The 15,090-nt window shown below is 42.0% G+C and overlaps 2 protein-coding genes across 2 annotated transcripts; both read right to left on the bottom strand.

The window, feature by feature from the left end:
• Positions 1-272: 272 nt before the first annotated feature.
• Positions 273-8,751, bottom strand: stpg4 (sperm-tail PG-rich repeat containing 4). The gene is made up of 6 exons (XM_061979850.1): positions 8,638-8,751; positions 5,447-5,689; positions 4,387-4,451; positions 4,265-4,310; positions 1,903-2,007; positions 273-383 (listed from the first exon to the last, which is right to left on the bottom strand). The coding sequence occupies exons 1-6, from the start codon at positions 8,677-8,679 to the stop codon at positions 273-275; spliced, it is 612 nt and encodes a 203-aa protein (XP_061835834.1). The 5' UTR covers positions 8,680-8,751.
• A 1,306-nt stretch (positions 8,752-10,057) lies between these two features.
• On the bottom strand, positions 10,058-13,573 carry calm2a (calmodulin 2a (phosphorylase kinase, delta)). Its single transcript, XM_061963021.2, has 6 exons — positions 13,436-13,573; positions 12,701-12,731; positions 11,679-11,822; positions 11,489-11,595; positions 11,276-11,411; positions 10,058-11,198 (listed from the first exon to the last, which is right to left on the bottom strand). Exons 1-6 carry the CDS (start codon positions 13,436-13,438, stop codon positions 11,170-11,172), a joined length of 450 nt encoding a protein of 149 aa, XP_061819005.1. The 5' UTR covers positions 13,439-13,573; the 3' UTR covers positions 10,058-11,169.
• Between the last annotated feature and the right edge of the window lie 1,517 nt (positions 13,574-15,090).

The following is a 15,090-nucleotide window of genomic DNA, read 5'->3' as shown; positions in this document are numbered from 1 at the left end:
ACAGTGAGGAAGAGAGGAGCGATGAAGGGTGAGAGCAACACCGGGAACATGTAGTTAAGTGGAATAAAGTACCCTTTGTTGCAGATAAGATCATTCTGCTTCCCTGGCTGCCATCAACACAGATAATCCAGCGCAACAAATGTAGCCTATTATGCTGCTGGCACACCAGGAAAGGCACGAGTCCAAGCATTAAACGACCACAGGTTTGCTATATCCAGCTGACTTTTATTGGATAAAGAGAGCGTCGCTTGCGTGGAATCCAAGTTGTCCCACTAGGGAATGTTACGGAAGAGGAGACTGAAGGAAGGATCCTCAGTGGTCTGTGCGCTCAGGTGGTCACCTGACTTCCAGCAGGGTTTGTAGGCCCCTGGCCCTGGCGTTGTCTGGGTTATGTAACGACAACATCACACACATGCTAATATGCCACTTTTGTTTTTCCAATACTGTATTCTCTCAAACTGTGTCTCGGCAAATACAAACCCTGTTTCCATATGAGTTGGGAAATTGTGTTAGATGTAAATATAAACAGAATATAATGATTTGCAAATCCTTTTCAACCCATATTCAGTTGAATGCACTACAACGACAACATATTTGATGTTCAAACTGATAAACTTTTTTTTTTTGCAAATAATCATTAACTTTAGAATTTGATGCCAGCAACACGTGACATAAAAGTTGGGAAAGGTGGCAATGAATACTGATAAAGTTGAGGAATGCTCATCAAACACTTATTTAGAACATCCCACAGGTGAACAGGCAAATTGGGAACAGGTGGGTGCCAGGATTGGGTATAAAAGTAGATTCCATTAAATGCTCAGTCATTCACAAACAAGGATGGGGCGAAGGTCACCACTTAGTCAACAAATGTGTGAGCAAATTGTTGAACAGTTTAAGAAAAACCTTTCAGTTTGAACATAAAATATGTTGTCTTTGTAGCATACTCAACTGAATATGGGTTGAAAATGATTTGCAAATAATAAAATAAGTATTCCGTTTATATTTACATATAACACACTTTCCCAACTCATATGGAAACGGGGTTTGTAGATCTCAATCATTGCAAGGTGAGTCGTCCACTTGAGAAAATGAGTGGACTTATCTTACACTCTTGTGTTTATCTTCCAACCTGACCTATAGTCATAAAGACCTTACTCTAGTAAACTAGTTTCTTCTGCAGTTGAGAAAATTAACATTCGCAAAAATACAAACGGTCCAACTTCCTCTGCAGTGGACATTTGTTTTTGGTCCATTTATTTTTGTCAGAGTTATAATAAATAAATGATAAATGGGTTGTACTTGTATAGCGCTTTTCTACCTTCAAGGTACTCAAAGCGCTTTGACACTACTTCCACATTTACCCATTCACACACACATTCACACACTGATGGAGGGAGCTGCCATGCAAGGCGCTAACCAGCACCCATCAGGAGCAAGGGTGAAGTGTCTTGCTCAGGACACAACGGACATGACGAGGTTGGTACTAGGTGGGGATTGAACCAGGGACCCTCGGGTCGCGCACGGCCATTCTTCCACTGCGCCACGCCGTCCCTGAGTTACAAATTATTGTATTTAAATGTTCATTTAAATGTTAAAATTCATATATTTTTTATTTCCACTGCAGAGGAGGCTGGACCAAAAACTAATTTCCACTGCGTGAAATTCTGGACCAAAAACATGTGTCCACTGCAAGGAACGCTGGTCCAAAAACAGATGTCCGCTGAAGAGGACGCTGGTCCAAAAACAACTGTCTACTCCAGAGGATGCTGGTCCTAAAACAAATGTCCACTGCAGAAGACGCTGGGTGTCTGGAGGATCTTGTCTAATGTCAACATAAAAATAGATGACTTGATACTGCAATCGTGTACAGATGTACAAAGACAAAGACAAGTATTTACTTACTGAACGCACGATGTGCAGCCGTGGCAACTTTGATTTGAAAGGGGAAGTGATGCCTTTTCCGGGCCTGCTCTGAGGATTGTAGATGTAAGGAGCAGGACCCTCCTTCTGAAGATCACACATATTGTTGTTATTAACACACAACAAAGTTCAATCTGCTGTTGAGTGGGGATGAATTGCAATTCAAACGTGGACGTTCCTAAATTGAAGGACAAACGTCCAAATATCAATATTGAAGTCTCGTAAATAAAGTAACACGGACGGTTTAGTAAGAGCTAACAGATAAGCTGGCTTGAATAGAAGTAGAGAACGAAAATAACAAGTGTCAGCAGCTAAAGAATTGAATCGTAATCCACTAGTGAGGTGCCCAAAGATTCACACTTTACTTCTTCCTACTCCTTTTTGGACATGTTGTACACATCCAGCCATCCATTTTTTTTTATTTTGCCTATCGTTCCCAATCATTATGAAATACATGACTATGGATGTTATTATTATTATTATTTTTCATTCTAAATATTAAATAAATGCGATCAAAAGTTGGCTTACAATGGATCCTATGAGAGACGTTCAATTCTGCCTACAAGGCCCTTACAAAAATGTCCAAACACCTCCATTAAGGTTTTATATACATGATGTAAGTATATACAGTATGTAATGTAGTAACAGGCACATTTGTAATAACATTTAATATTTACGTATTTTGATCATCTTAAGCATGCGCGGCGCATTAATATATATAAAAAAGGCACCACGTTTGCTTTTTTTTCTTCATCACTGATCTCATTGCAGACTTCATGAGAGCAAACAAACATAATAAAACATCACTTACTGTATAAGGTCTGCTGTCATTAGGATGCAGACTGCTGGGATGTTCATATAGTCCCGTTTAGATGAAAAATGACCATAATTTTCCAAGTGTCTTTTTGTGTCTTTCCAGCCATTTCCGAGGCCTAAATGTCTGTCAAAGTGTACCAACTTGTCGGAATAAGTGAAGTGAAGTGAAGTGAATTACATTTATATAGCGCTTTTCTCTAGTTACTCAAAGCGCTTTACATCGTGAGACCCATTATCTAAGTTACATTTAAACCAGTGTGGGTGGCACTGGGAGCAGGTGGGTAAAGTAACTTGCCCAAGGACACCCTACTCAGATTTCTTCTGTCCAGGTGAGAGGCATGATTTATGATCTACAATACACTTCCAGGAAGCGAGGAAGCAGCAGACCACTCGATGATGTAAACATAGGGACAAATGGAAGTGATTACGTAGCCGCTATCAATAGTTTGTCTGTGTTAGCGCTTATAACAACAATATCACTAATACTTGGTTAATATTCAAGTTACTAAATGTAAATTGAGTATTGTTGATGCTTTTTGGATGGTTATCTATCGTATTTTATGAGCAAAATAGAGGAGCTTCCATTGGCTCCCCTGTCAGCGGACTTTTATTTAAGTTTATTTAATATTAAGAATGCATTAAAAAAAAATCAATTCGTTGTCATGTATTTCATAATGACTGTGAACAATAGGCAAAATTCCCCCCAAAAAGGGCAGTTCCCCTTTGAATCTATGTGCTGTTCCAGGTTTCTTCCTGTGAGGGAGTTTTTCCTTGCCTCTGTCGCCCAAGTGGTTGTTGGTTTTCTTGACTTCCTCTCACCCACAGCCTGCCCTATATCCACAGTAGGATTCAGACAGAAGTGCCTTTCCCTCTGTCGGGCTCATCAGAGGAATGGCAGCTACCATGAAATGCCATTTGATCCCACTTGTCCATTTACTTGATCCGGGCTGGAAGGCTGGCTACCAAAGGTGCTAATGCATGTGTATTTAATGGGAGCTGGTGGACAGACCAACGATGGCACACTGCCATTCTGGAACTATTATTGTGAACTGCCTATGAAAGCATTTTATGATCAGACTGTCCAGTAAGTTTGTCCAGAGGATTTGTGCATGAGCTTAACCTTTGACAGAAAAATGCTCCCAACTGCACAGAAATAACACCCTCAGGATTTCTTAGCGCCTTTCCTTCTGTGTCAACACTCGACAGCTACCAACAGGTCTCAAATATCTATCAGCTACCAGCATGGAGACACGACTAAGTCTGCAACACTCTGCAATATGAGCCTAAGCCGACTCCCTTGCACCTTCAAATGGGGGAAATCTTGCAATCAGACAGGCTGGGAGATCATTTCTCTTTGGCTTCTGTGGTTGTCATAATCTGCTCATGCACAACATATATCAGATACACATTACAGTAGGGCCCAACTTGTAACCAAAAGCCAATGAAAAGGTTTCGTAATGAAGCCTTGTTGAGGGCAATGGAAAGACTGATTAGTCCTAATAACAAGTCTAGGTGATCAGATACTTACCGGTGGAAAGATGATCCTTTGAACGTTTGACCGAAACATCACATGCCTGCAAGGAAAGAAGACAGCAAGAAATGTTTTAAACAACATTTTTAACATTGTTTGCATTGTTGTTATGTGCTTACTTGCAGGGCATTTTTTCCACTGGTTTCTTTGCCACGTTGTAATCACAAGGTGAAGTGTTAATTTGCTGGCATGGGGAACAAAGGCCTTTAAGTGTATGTAACAAATGTTATCATGCACCACCTGCTGTTGTCTCTACAAATTTGGAGTATGTGGCCTAGTGGTTTGCGCATTACTTCTTAGTCTGGACATCTGGGTTCAAATCTCCTTTGGAACTTCTATTTGCGGAGTTTGCTTATGCTTGCTTGTTTTCTTCGGGTACTCCTCCCACATTCCAAAAATCTGCAGCTTTGGTTAATTGGAGACTCTCAATCGTACTTAGGTGTGAATGTCTTTGTGTCTATATGTGCCTTGTTTTTTGTTATGTAGTATCATTAATCCACATACATTTGCTGCCTAGTATCCTATTGAGGGCCGCGGGTGAGATAGAGCCTATCCTTTACATACTCCAAATAATGCTGCATGCTAACTCTTATTTTAGCAAAATCAACAAGCACTTTCTCCAATTACAATTGAGCTTATTCTATGTTTTTATTCATTCTTAATCAGAATGTTAATTTATGGATATAAATCATGAAATGCTGTTCCCAGATAAATGTGAATTAAAAGAAACTCTGCATGGATGTATTTTACAGATAAAACGTTGTCCACTGTATCCCATGCTTGTGCTACTGCACAAATCAAAGGTCAGCCAGCCCCGGCAAAATAGTCTCATTCGTTTGTGCTGCAAAATCTTAGGTATATTATAGTTTTTTAAGTTATTAACATTTTATGGATGTTATGTTATTAACAAGTAACTAACAGGTTACTATTCATAAACAGTTACAACTATGTAAAAATCTCCCCACACTTGAATCATTTGTTTGTGCTGAGTTTGTGCCTCAAAACACACTTAATTCAATAAAAACGCTATATTTCTGCACAACATGCTATCATTTCAACGTAGGTAAGGGCTAGGATTTCAGTGCCATGAAATGTAAGATTGATTTACACGATAAAATTACACGTTTTCTTCTAAACCCACTTCAGTACATGAGATCAGACCGTTGATATGAAGCCCACCTTGTCTATGATACCCAGCGTGACAATGTGAAGGCGTGGACATGCTTTAAAGGAGGAGGACATCTTGTGCCGCAGAACCTCTTGGGTGGAGTCAGTCAGGTCGTAAGCTCCACGTAGAAAGAGATCCCCTTTTCGCAATCCCAAAGTCTGATGGTTTCGACCGGTCCTTATAAACCCGTAGGTCTTCCTGTCGGAGTTCAGGTCTGCTTCCTCAATGTGATAGACGCCAGGGTTTGTTGTATCCTAAACATGACATAACCTATAACATTTTTGGAGGATCCATTTCAGACTGCTAACTCAGTTTTTACCATTGTTCTGTTGAAAGATTAGTGCACAGAGTGGGGCCTTCATTCAAGACCCAAGAGGGATGAGGCTATACAACAAGCTCCATATTTAAGCTCTTCTCTATCGGTCAGCTGGGCCTTACAGGGGAACTGCACTTTTTTTTTTTTGGGGGGGGGGGGGGGGGGATTATTGACAACTAGCAATGATGCTAATGGGAGTAAATAAGTTTGCCTCTATAGCCCCCTGAAACATGACACAAATATGTTACGAGGGCGGTGCTGAACAATTGAATCCGAGTGGACCATGTTCTGTGCCTCAATGGTTGAGGCAGCCGATCGGAGCTGTGGCCACAAGGTGGTCGGTGCCTGCTGTGGCGGTAATCCCAGAACCACTGGTGTCCACCAGCAGTAAGGGATGCCGTCAAGAGTCCTATCGGGTCACTTTGGCTCATGGTACTCCGGAGGCAGCGGAGAGGTACCAGCGGCTAAGCGGTGTGCGGCTTTGGCGGTTGCAGAGGCAAAAAGTCGGACATGGAAGGAGTTCGGAGTAGCCATAGAGAACGACTTCCTGACAGCTTAGAAGCGATTCTGGACCACCATTCGCCGCCTCAGGAGGGGAAAGCAGTGCACTGTCAACACCTTGTATAGTGGGGACCGTTTGCTGCTGACGTCGACTGGGGATGTTGTGGATCGTGGAAGGAATACTTCCAAGACCTCCTCAACCCCACCTACACATCTTCTAATGGAGAAGCAGTGCCTGGGGACTCTGTGGTGGACTTTCCTGTTTCTGGGGCTGAGGTTGCCGAGGTAGTTAAGAAGCCCCTCGGTGGCAGGGCAGAGTAGATGAGATCCACCAGGAGTTCATTGAGGCTTTGGATGCTGTGGGGCTGTCTTGGTTGACAAAACTCTGCAGCATAGCGTGGACATCGGGGGCGGTGCCTCTGGATTGGCATAGAGGGGTGGTTCCTGTATTTAAAAAGGGGAACCGCAGGGTGTGTTTTAACTATAGAGGAATCACACCCCTCAGCCCTCCCGATAAGCTCTAATCAGGTGTACTGGAGAGGAGGCTACGCTGGATAGTCGAACATCGGATTCAGGAGGATTAGTGTGGTTTTCGTCATGGTCGTGAAACTGTGGACCAACTCTACACTCTTGGCAGGATTCTTGAGGAAGCATGGGTATTTTCCCAACCAGTCTACATGTGTTTTGTGGACTTGGAGAAGGCATTCGACCGTCTTCCTCGGGAAATCCTGTGAAGAGTGCTCAGAGAGTATGGGGTATCAGACCACCTAATTGGGGCGGTCCGCTCCCTGTATGATCAGTGTCAGAACTTGGTCCGAATTGCCGGCAGTATGTCGGACGCGTTTTCAGTGAGGGTTGGACTCCGCCAATGCTGCCCTTTGTTACTGGCTTCATCTGGCCAAGATCTTCAGCTCTCACTGGATCGGTTCGCAGCGGAGTGTGAAACGACTGGGATGAAAATCAACACAAGTCAGAGTCCATGGTTCTCACCCGGAAAAAGGGTGAAGTGCCATCTCCGGGTTTGGGAGAATATCCTGCCCCAAGTTGACGAGTTCAATTACCTCAGGGTCTTGTTCACGAGTGAGGGAAGAGTGACAGGCAGATCGTTGCGCTATCTGCAGTGATGTGGGCCCTGTATCAATCCGTCGTGTTGAAGAAAGAGCTGAGCCGGTAGGCAAAGCAGACAAAATTAGTTTTGTCTGTCAGGTGGCGGGGCTCTCCCTTAGAGATAGGGTAAGAAGCTCTGTCATTTGGGAGGAGTTCAAAGTAAAGCCGCTGGCCTTTCACATCAAAAGGAGCCAGATGAGGTGGTTCAGGCATCAGGTCAGGATGCCCCCCGAACGTCTTCCTGGGGAGGTGTTAGGGCGCGTCCGACTGGTAGAAGACCACAGGGAAGACCCAGGACACGGTGGAGAGACTGTCTCCCAGCTATCCTGGGAACGCCTGGGCAAAGTAGCTGGGGAGAGGGAAGTCTGGGCTTCTCTGCTTAGGCTGCTTCCCCCGCACCCAACTTCGGATAAGCGGAAAACGATGGATCCCTCAAAAATGCTTCCAAAAAAGTACCAACAATACTCCATTTACATAGCAATATTGTAATTATAAGCGTTTACTCACATAACAATTGTGAATAATTGGCAAAATAAAATTTAAAAAAGTGCAATTCCCCTTTAACTTGGGTGGAGGATCTGCCTGTCTTCACAGAAAGGGCAGATAAATATTTTAGGGTCTACCACTTGAAAGTATAGTCAGAATATTACATTTAAAATAGTTGTTTTGTTGCATCCAACCTCAGCAGCTACGCTTCAAGAGGCCTTTTACTTGTGCAGTTTAGCATTAAACAAACAAGCTAACATTAGCTCAACCAGTTAATGTGTCTTATTTTAGCTGCGTTATTGCTGCATATTCCATAACCTCCACTTCGCTGCAGCACTACCTTTTTGCTGCCCTATGTCTCTTCTCAAATAACATGTAACTTCTTATTGTGGTGTTGTTAAAACATTACCAGACCTTTGCTTGTTCAACAAAAACAGTGTAAAAAGGAGTGTATAAGGACTTCTGTCGACTGATGCGTTCGACGCTGTTTGTGTTTTTTATTTGGTTACCATTTTGAAGCATAAAAACAACGACCCCAAATTAGGGGGGAAGAAGAGCTGTCCCTGAGAATTACAGGTACGCTAAAAGCCCCAAGTGCCAATGGAGCGTGCTTTCACTCTCAGTAAGAAGAACTCTCCTACCTTCAGCCCTACTAGCCACCACTGACTATGTATGGGCTAACCACCCCTGGAGATGAATAAACATACAATAGAAACCGAAGTCAGAATGTATTGTTTCTACTATGGTGACTTGACCATGACGATAATTATCAGACATTAAAGATGGCCTTACCTTTTCTGCTCTGTTACCATCCCTAAAAATGAAATCAACCATAGAGACGGCTGTTTGTTCCTGGGTCCGTATGTTGCACGGTGCTCATTGCAGTACCATTCACTATTTGGCTGACTGGAGATCCGGTGACACCTTAGCACCATTAAAACTGTGAGCGTTACTATAGCACCGACTCCACTATCAATCAATTTTTCAACAAGCTGGCCCTGTTAGTGGAGAGCTAAATTTAGACTCCCTGGTTGGTGAGTTTGACTGAAAGCGAGACAATTGCAGGCCAAAGCCCAGTGGTGTGCTGCACATGCAGAGCAAGACATGGTTGTTCCCGTTAAAACGCATTTACCTGATAGATTAAAAGTTGCCGGTGTGATCTTTAAACTATAAAACGATGAGGCGTGGTCAAATTATGCTTCTTATAAGAGCACCTTTAGATGTTTCACAAATTGGCACACAACATGACCATCATATTTAACTTCTTTAAGACACTACTGTATACAGTAAGTGCTAAAATACAGTGTTCCTTTGTATTTAGAAATATAAGTAGTCACTCAGAGGACATTTGGATTATATTTATAATCAATGCAGAGTTGTCAATAAATTGATTGCCATTTTAAAAATGCTGTTTTAATTCCAATGAGGCATTCATCTCTTTTTTATACTTGTGTGAAGTAGTGGAACACATGCTTTGTTTTTACAGCATTTGCTACACATTTTATGTAAAAAATAATTTCAAAAAACAGCCAAACGTATGCTATGAGACAAGCTGTTCCAAGTCCTCCATCACGATGTAAATAGTTTGAACCGGACATGAGCTAATGTGTACCTGCGTGAAGTTGCAATGGTTTGTGCTGTTTTCGTTTGAGTTATTAAAAGATTATTTTGTAAGTCAATCAAAGTTCAGCCAGCACGTTTATGACATAAATGGGGACTGTTTATACCACTTTATCACACGTTAACATGCAAAAACCCCCAAAAATAACATTTTTGCAGCACAAACAAATTAGGGGGTTTTAACTTCCATCCATCCATTTTCTACCGCTTATTCCCTTTGGGGTCGCGGGGGGCGCTGGAGCCTATCTCAGCTACAATCGGGCGGAAGGCGGGGTACACCCTGGACAAGTCGCCACCTCATCGCAGGGCCAACACAGATAGACAGACAACATTCACACTCACATCCACACACTAGGGCCAATTTAGTGTTGCCAATCAATTTTGGCAATATGGGGGCTAGCTGACCTATAAAAAAAATAACTCAAAAACACGTTTGATTGACCTATAAAAAAAACCTTTAGTAACAGCACAACCATTTCAACGACACAAACTAATGAGACTGTTTCAACTGGGTGGGGGGCCAACTTCGTGCAGGTTTCCACTTGGATTTGCATGTTTGATCAGTAACCATATAATCCACACAAGGCAGAGCAGAGGTCCACAGTAGTGCTTTATTTTGTCAAATCAAACAAATCTTTGCAAGCTACTGTAACAAACCAGAATTTATTTTTAAATAAAAAGAAACAGGTTAACTTATTTACACCAGTTTCTGCTCCATCACTTGCACCAAGTGACTATATTGAAGACATGAGGCAACACCCAGCCTGCGCAGTCAGACCACACATACTATTAAATGTTGGGTACTGTAGTACATTCACACTTCCAGAACAGAAGCTTTTCATTCCACTCGTTACTTTTATGTTAACACCAGAAAACAAATGTCTGAGCATATCTTAACATTAAGAGGCATTGGCTGATGCTCCTCAGTGCTTTGGGCAAATAAGGGAAACTTTATTTCAAATATGTAAGTAACAAGGCAAATAGGACAATATTTTCTAAAAAATAAAAAAACAGCACCCTGCCCTCAATACAAAAATAGTAATTACAGGGTATACAAACTCAAAGACCAATTAGAACTGAAAAACAAGACAAATTTCCGAATCCGTGTATTGTAAATTTTATTGGAAAACAAAAAATATACAACTTGGAATGGATTATTTGAGGCATGGCCAGAGGCCATAAAAAAATTGTGATAAAACATTAAAAAGCATGGTAAGATTAGTCATTTTCTGGTATACAGAACAGCTGATACAAAAAGAGTTTGTACGAGTACCTAGGAGATACACCCGTGTCGTTTTTTTTGCAGTAGTGCAATGCTGAGAGATTTCCCATATATACTTTGTCCATAGTCCATGCAGAGTTTTAACTCCTCTACATTGTTTCCATGCCAACAGTGTTGCCAAGTGACAACCAGCTGACAGGTTTCCAATGTCACCTTGCCAAGGAGGGCCCCGAGCACAACACTGGAAGATTCAGTACTCCGGCTCCCAGGGGCCTCCACAGGCATCTGGTTGTATGACCATTCGTCACTCGAACACCATGACAGCAAAAGAAAGGGACATGGGGACAAGAGCCTATGCAGTTTACATGCAGTTCCTTTGGACAGCAGTAGGGGCAAGGACGAAGGGGGTTAATAAGATTTTACAGATAAATTACACAAAGAAAAAAGGCAAATTATTTATATACGAAATCTGTACAAGGCCTTCACTTCGCCGTCATCATTTGTACAAACTCTGCAGGGGTAAGGAGTAAGAAAGAATAATGAGATTCTGAATATAAGAAGGAAATAAAATTTAAAAAAAATACCAACCTTCATAGTTGACCTGTCCATCTCCATCAATATCTGCTTCTCTGATCATCTCATCTACTTCTTCATCAGTCAGCTTCTCTCCCAGGTTTGTCATCACATGACGCAGCTCAGCAGCACTGATATAGCCATTGCCATCCTGAATGTTAAACCAGTCAGCACATTTTAACTTGGATGTTTCATGGAGAAGTGGGTGCTGTTTCACCAAGCCTTTACCTTGTCAAACACACGGAAAGCTTCTCTGATCTCCTCCTCACTGTCTGTATCCTTCATTTTCCTGGCCATCATGGTCAGAAATTCTGGGAAATCTATCGTACCGTTGCCTAAAAAACGAAAACAATTAACAAGGGTGTTTCAAGTGTGTAGGCTGCCACGAGAGTGACTAAAACATTTTGGAGCCACTTACCATCGGCGTCTACTTCATTTATCATGTCCTGCAACTCAGCCTCTGTGGGGTTCTGACCAAGCGAGCGCATGACCGTGCCCAGCTCCTTGGTGGTGATGGTGCCATCTCCATCCTTGTCAAAAAGTGAAAATGCCTCCTTGAATTCTGATAGCAAAGTGGGAAGAAGGAGCAAAGACATTGAATTATGTTCGCTAGGTTTCCTACATCAAGGATTATGCTTTGACTTCCAGTTGCAATGTTTTTACATAAACAGAGTAAATGATGGCCCAAAGGCAGAAGCTAAGGAGTATTTCGGAAAAGGATGAGGGATGACACATGCAATATATTGTGGCCTGCATAGGTTGTTATTCAATAGCTTGGCTAACTATTTGCCCTTTGAGCAACCGGTTTTATGGAGGCATAACATTTGCTGCCTCCCAACAAAAAGGTGCACATCCTACTGCTACAGGTAGAAAACACTGCATCAAAGTAGTTGCTCGTGGCATTAGAAAGTGTTGAGAACACATGCCAATTAGTTTAATAGTATCTTAAATAAACAAACCGCAAAAAAATTACAATTAACTACTGAAATCTCTGCCATATTTTCACACTGAAAAGCAACAATTCGCCGGGTCTAGATCAGACATGTGGTAAACAACAATTGTGTAATGTTACAATAATAACACTTTTGACGGCCTAAGCAAAGCCTATCTGCACCACATAATAGGTCGCTAAAATTTAAAGATTGGGATTACATTTTTTCAAAGCACTCCTATATTTGACAGGAACATACAGTCCTGCCAGATTACATCATTTTTTACACAGCAAATACGTATTCCAGGAGGGAATCCATCAATGCTCTGAAGGCAGCAAGCCAATCCACTTTTGTTCATTCCCAGTTTGAAAAGCAGTCGGTCGACTTGTAGAATGCCTTAAAAGGCAAGTGTATAAATCCACAGTATGAGATGCAAGGATCCGTAACGTAGGCCTCTTTGAGAGCAGGATGGGAGGAAAGCAGAATATCAATGCACTTGGTGGCTTACCAGCAATCTGCTCTTCTGTAAGCTGATCGGCCTGGAAAAAGGATATTCAAAATTGACATTAAAAAGCTGTTCAGAACCAGCACATTCATCACATAAATTGTTTCGACTTTGTTGTGGCTCTAATGGCTGAACAGAAGACGGGGGTCATATTCTGGCTAGGCGACACTGACAAACAACGATGACGCACAAAAAAAATTTAAAAAATGATACCCTCCATTAATCAAGCCATTTTAAATTGAAAAGCTTGGTGCCACACACACTATAAAGTCGACCTGCAATTTGGCGGCAAAATAACGTTCGCCTTGGCAAGCCAACGCTTGAACGTTGTATGTTTTAGACATGAACACAACGCAGTTTAAACAGGAAGCCAAACATCAGTCTCAGGCTGCAAGGCGACAATCAGTCATAAAAGCCAGCATCATAAATGTAATTCACAGTTGTCCGTTACAGTTAACTGATAAAAGCCTAATAATGACGCAGTACTTTCCAAAGACTGACGCGGTTATATTAGCCTTTTTATCATTAACGGACAAAGAATTCAAATATTTAGCGGACTCCGTTTGAGAATGGAATGAGCAACAATGCACTGCGGGAACATGACAGCCGCCTTAGCAGAGGATTCTCTTCAGCACCCAGCCGATGATATTACGGCTCCTTTCCGCTCATTTAAAAAAATATTCCTGATGGCATACAAATCGAATTTGATAAAGCATGCTCGTTTTTATTTCCTCTTACCATTTCGATGTAGATGCAAGTGCTTGTTCTCGACAAAAATCCTTAACACTCCGTCGCTGGCACGTAATGTCGCCACACTGCCCGCTAGTAAGCACGCAGCACCGCGCAGACAACTGGGCTTGCCTTTAACCGTTATTTTAAACTCCTCCTCTTTTTTAATATCCCTCCGCCGTCCCGTAGTGCTCTTTATCGTCTAAATAACGCAATCGGGATTTCATGAAGCGAAGGACACATTAATAATTCGGCAAAATATTAAAAAAAAACCTTAGTGTGTCTTTTCTGGTGGTTTATACCCTGATAAGATTAATAACGCTTTGAATCGAAGGCGGTCTAGGTTACAGCGTATGAATACTTCCCGCTGCTCTGTCATGGGGTACCAACAGTAACAGAGAGAAATGGCGCGCTGTGATTGGTTTGTTTGTACCTGCAATGCGTCACTCCCATGCTCTGCGCTGCGCTGCATCTTCCGCCATAGACGTCCTGTCAGGGGCTCAGCAGACTTCTATGCTCATGGACACCACCCAAAGGCAACTTCGGAGAAAATGTTTTGCTAAGTAAATTATTTACTATTATTAAACTAAAAACACACTCAAACGTAATAGGTCACGTAATTTGCCCAAAACGTTCTAATTTTCTTAATTATTTAATACCATTGCTCTCATACCAGCATCTTCATGTAAGTGTGCGACATATTTGCTGTTCTTATTCTGCAGTTGGTGTAAGTAAGTAAGTAAGGGAGTATCTGGTAGTATCATTGCTTGGCTGCACTCCTAAAGTCTTCCAATGGCCATCTGTCTCCAGCCTGGACCAATGGGAGAGGATATACCTGTAACATTCCCTGCATCACTTTGGGTAACACAACAAGCAAATCCACTGAAGTGGTTCCCACTTCCAATCTGTGGTGATGCTGCCGGTCATGTGATCAACTGAGCAGCCTCAGAACTATTTATCTTTTCCCTGCATAATCTTGAGCGCATTAAATTGTTTTTTTAAGGGGATTTTTTTTTTTTTGCCTGCAGATTACATAATGCCAATAGGTGACGGCACAAAGGCCGAAATCTGTCACAAGAACCGGATAAGCCGGAGCACGTGTGGATACAACTGAATGACAGCATTCAGCGAGTAGTGATGGAGTTTAACACGTGAGTAAAACAGTGCCACTTTAGATTTTGTTAGAAAACCGTGCAAAATAAATCTAAATGAGAACTGAAATGCATAAATGAACATTTAACATCAGCTTTACATTCGACTCTTGTTGGCATAGACGGTGATGAGCCATGCGGACGGCACCTTTGTACTTTGCTATGAGTGCTTTCTTGAATTTCAATAGTGGTTCTCACCTTCTTTGTCAAAGTGCTGACTCTCGCAACTTTCTTTGGCTCAATGGCCACTTATTTTGCAGCTATACTCAACAAAACAAGGTACAAAGTCTTGTAGTTTAATTGGGCTGTTTGCAATGTTTACACAGTTTCCAATATATTTAAGTGTTATATTCCGCCCTCTTACGGCTCTAGGATGTAATGACGTAACTACGGACATACGTACGTGCGTAACACATGTACATGCTTTAGCTTTAGGTGTTGTTAGCTAATGATAGTGATTTGGATAGTTAGTGTTAGCTGTCATTGAATGCACAGTATATTCTATTATAAAAA

Source organism: Nerophis lumbriciformis, linkage group LG02 (assembly GCF_033978685.3).
Source record: "Nerophis lumbriciformis linkage group LG02, RoL_Nlum_v2.1, whole genome shotgun sequence".
Classification (NCBI taxonomy): domain Eukaryota; kingdom Metazoa; phylum Chordata; class Actinopteri; order Syngnathiformes; family Syngnathidae; genus Nerophis; species Nerophis lumbriciformis.
Note: the sequence above shows the minus strand (reverse complement) of the source record. Positions and strands in the feature narration are given on the sequence as shown.

Bases quoted from the DNA above. Each gene is read 5' to 3' on its own strand.
- calm2a (XM_061963021.2), bottom strand. The intron at 11,596-11,678 runs GTAAGTGGCTCC...TTCGTTTTTTAG, and splicing joins AAATGAAGTAGACGCCGATG to GCAACGGTACGATAGATTTC. The intron at 11,199-11,275 runs GTTGGTATTTTT...TTACCCCTGCAG, and splicing joins TGGACAGGTCAACTATGAAG to AGTTTGTACAAATGATGACG.
- stpg4 (XM_061979850.1), bottom strand. From the start codon at position 8,679: ATGGTTGATTTCATTTTTAGGGATGGTAACAGAGCAGAAAAG. The intron at 4,452-5,446 runs GTGGGCTTCATA...TCCCCATGCCAG, and splicing joins CGCTGGGTATCATAGACAAG to CAAATTAACACTTCACCTTG. The intron at 4,311-4,386 runs GTAAGCACATAA...CTTTCCTTGCAG, and splicing joins GTGGAAAAAATGCCCTGCAA to GCATGTGATGTTTCGGTCAA.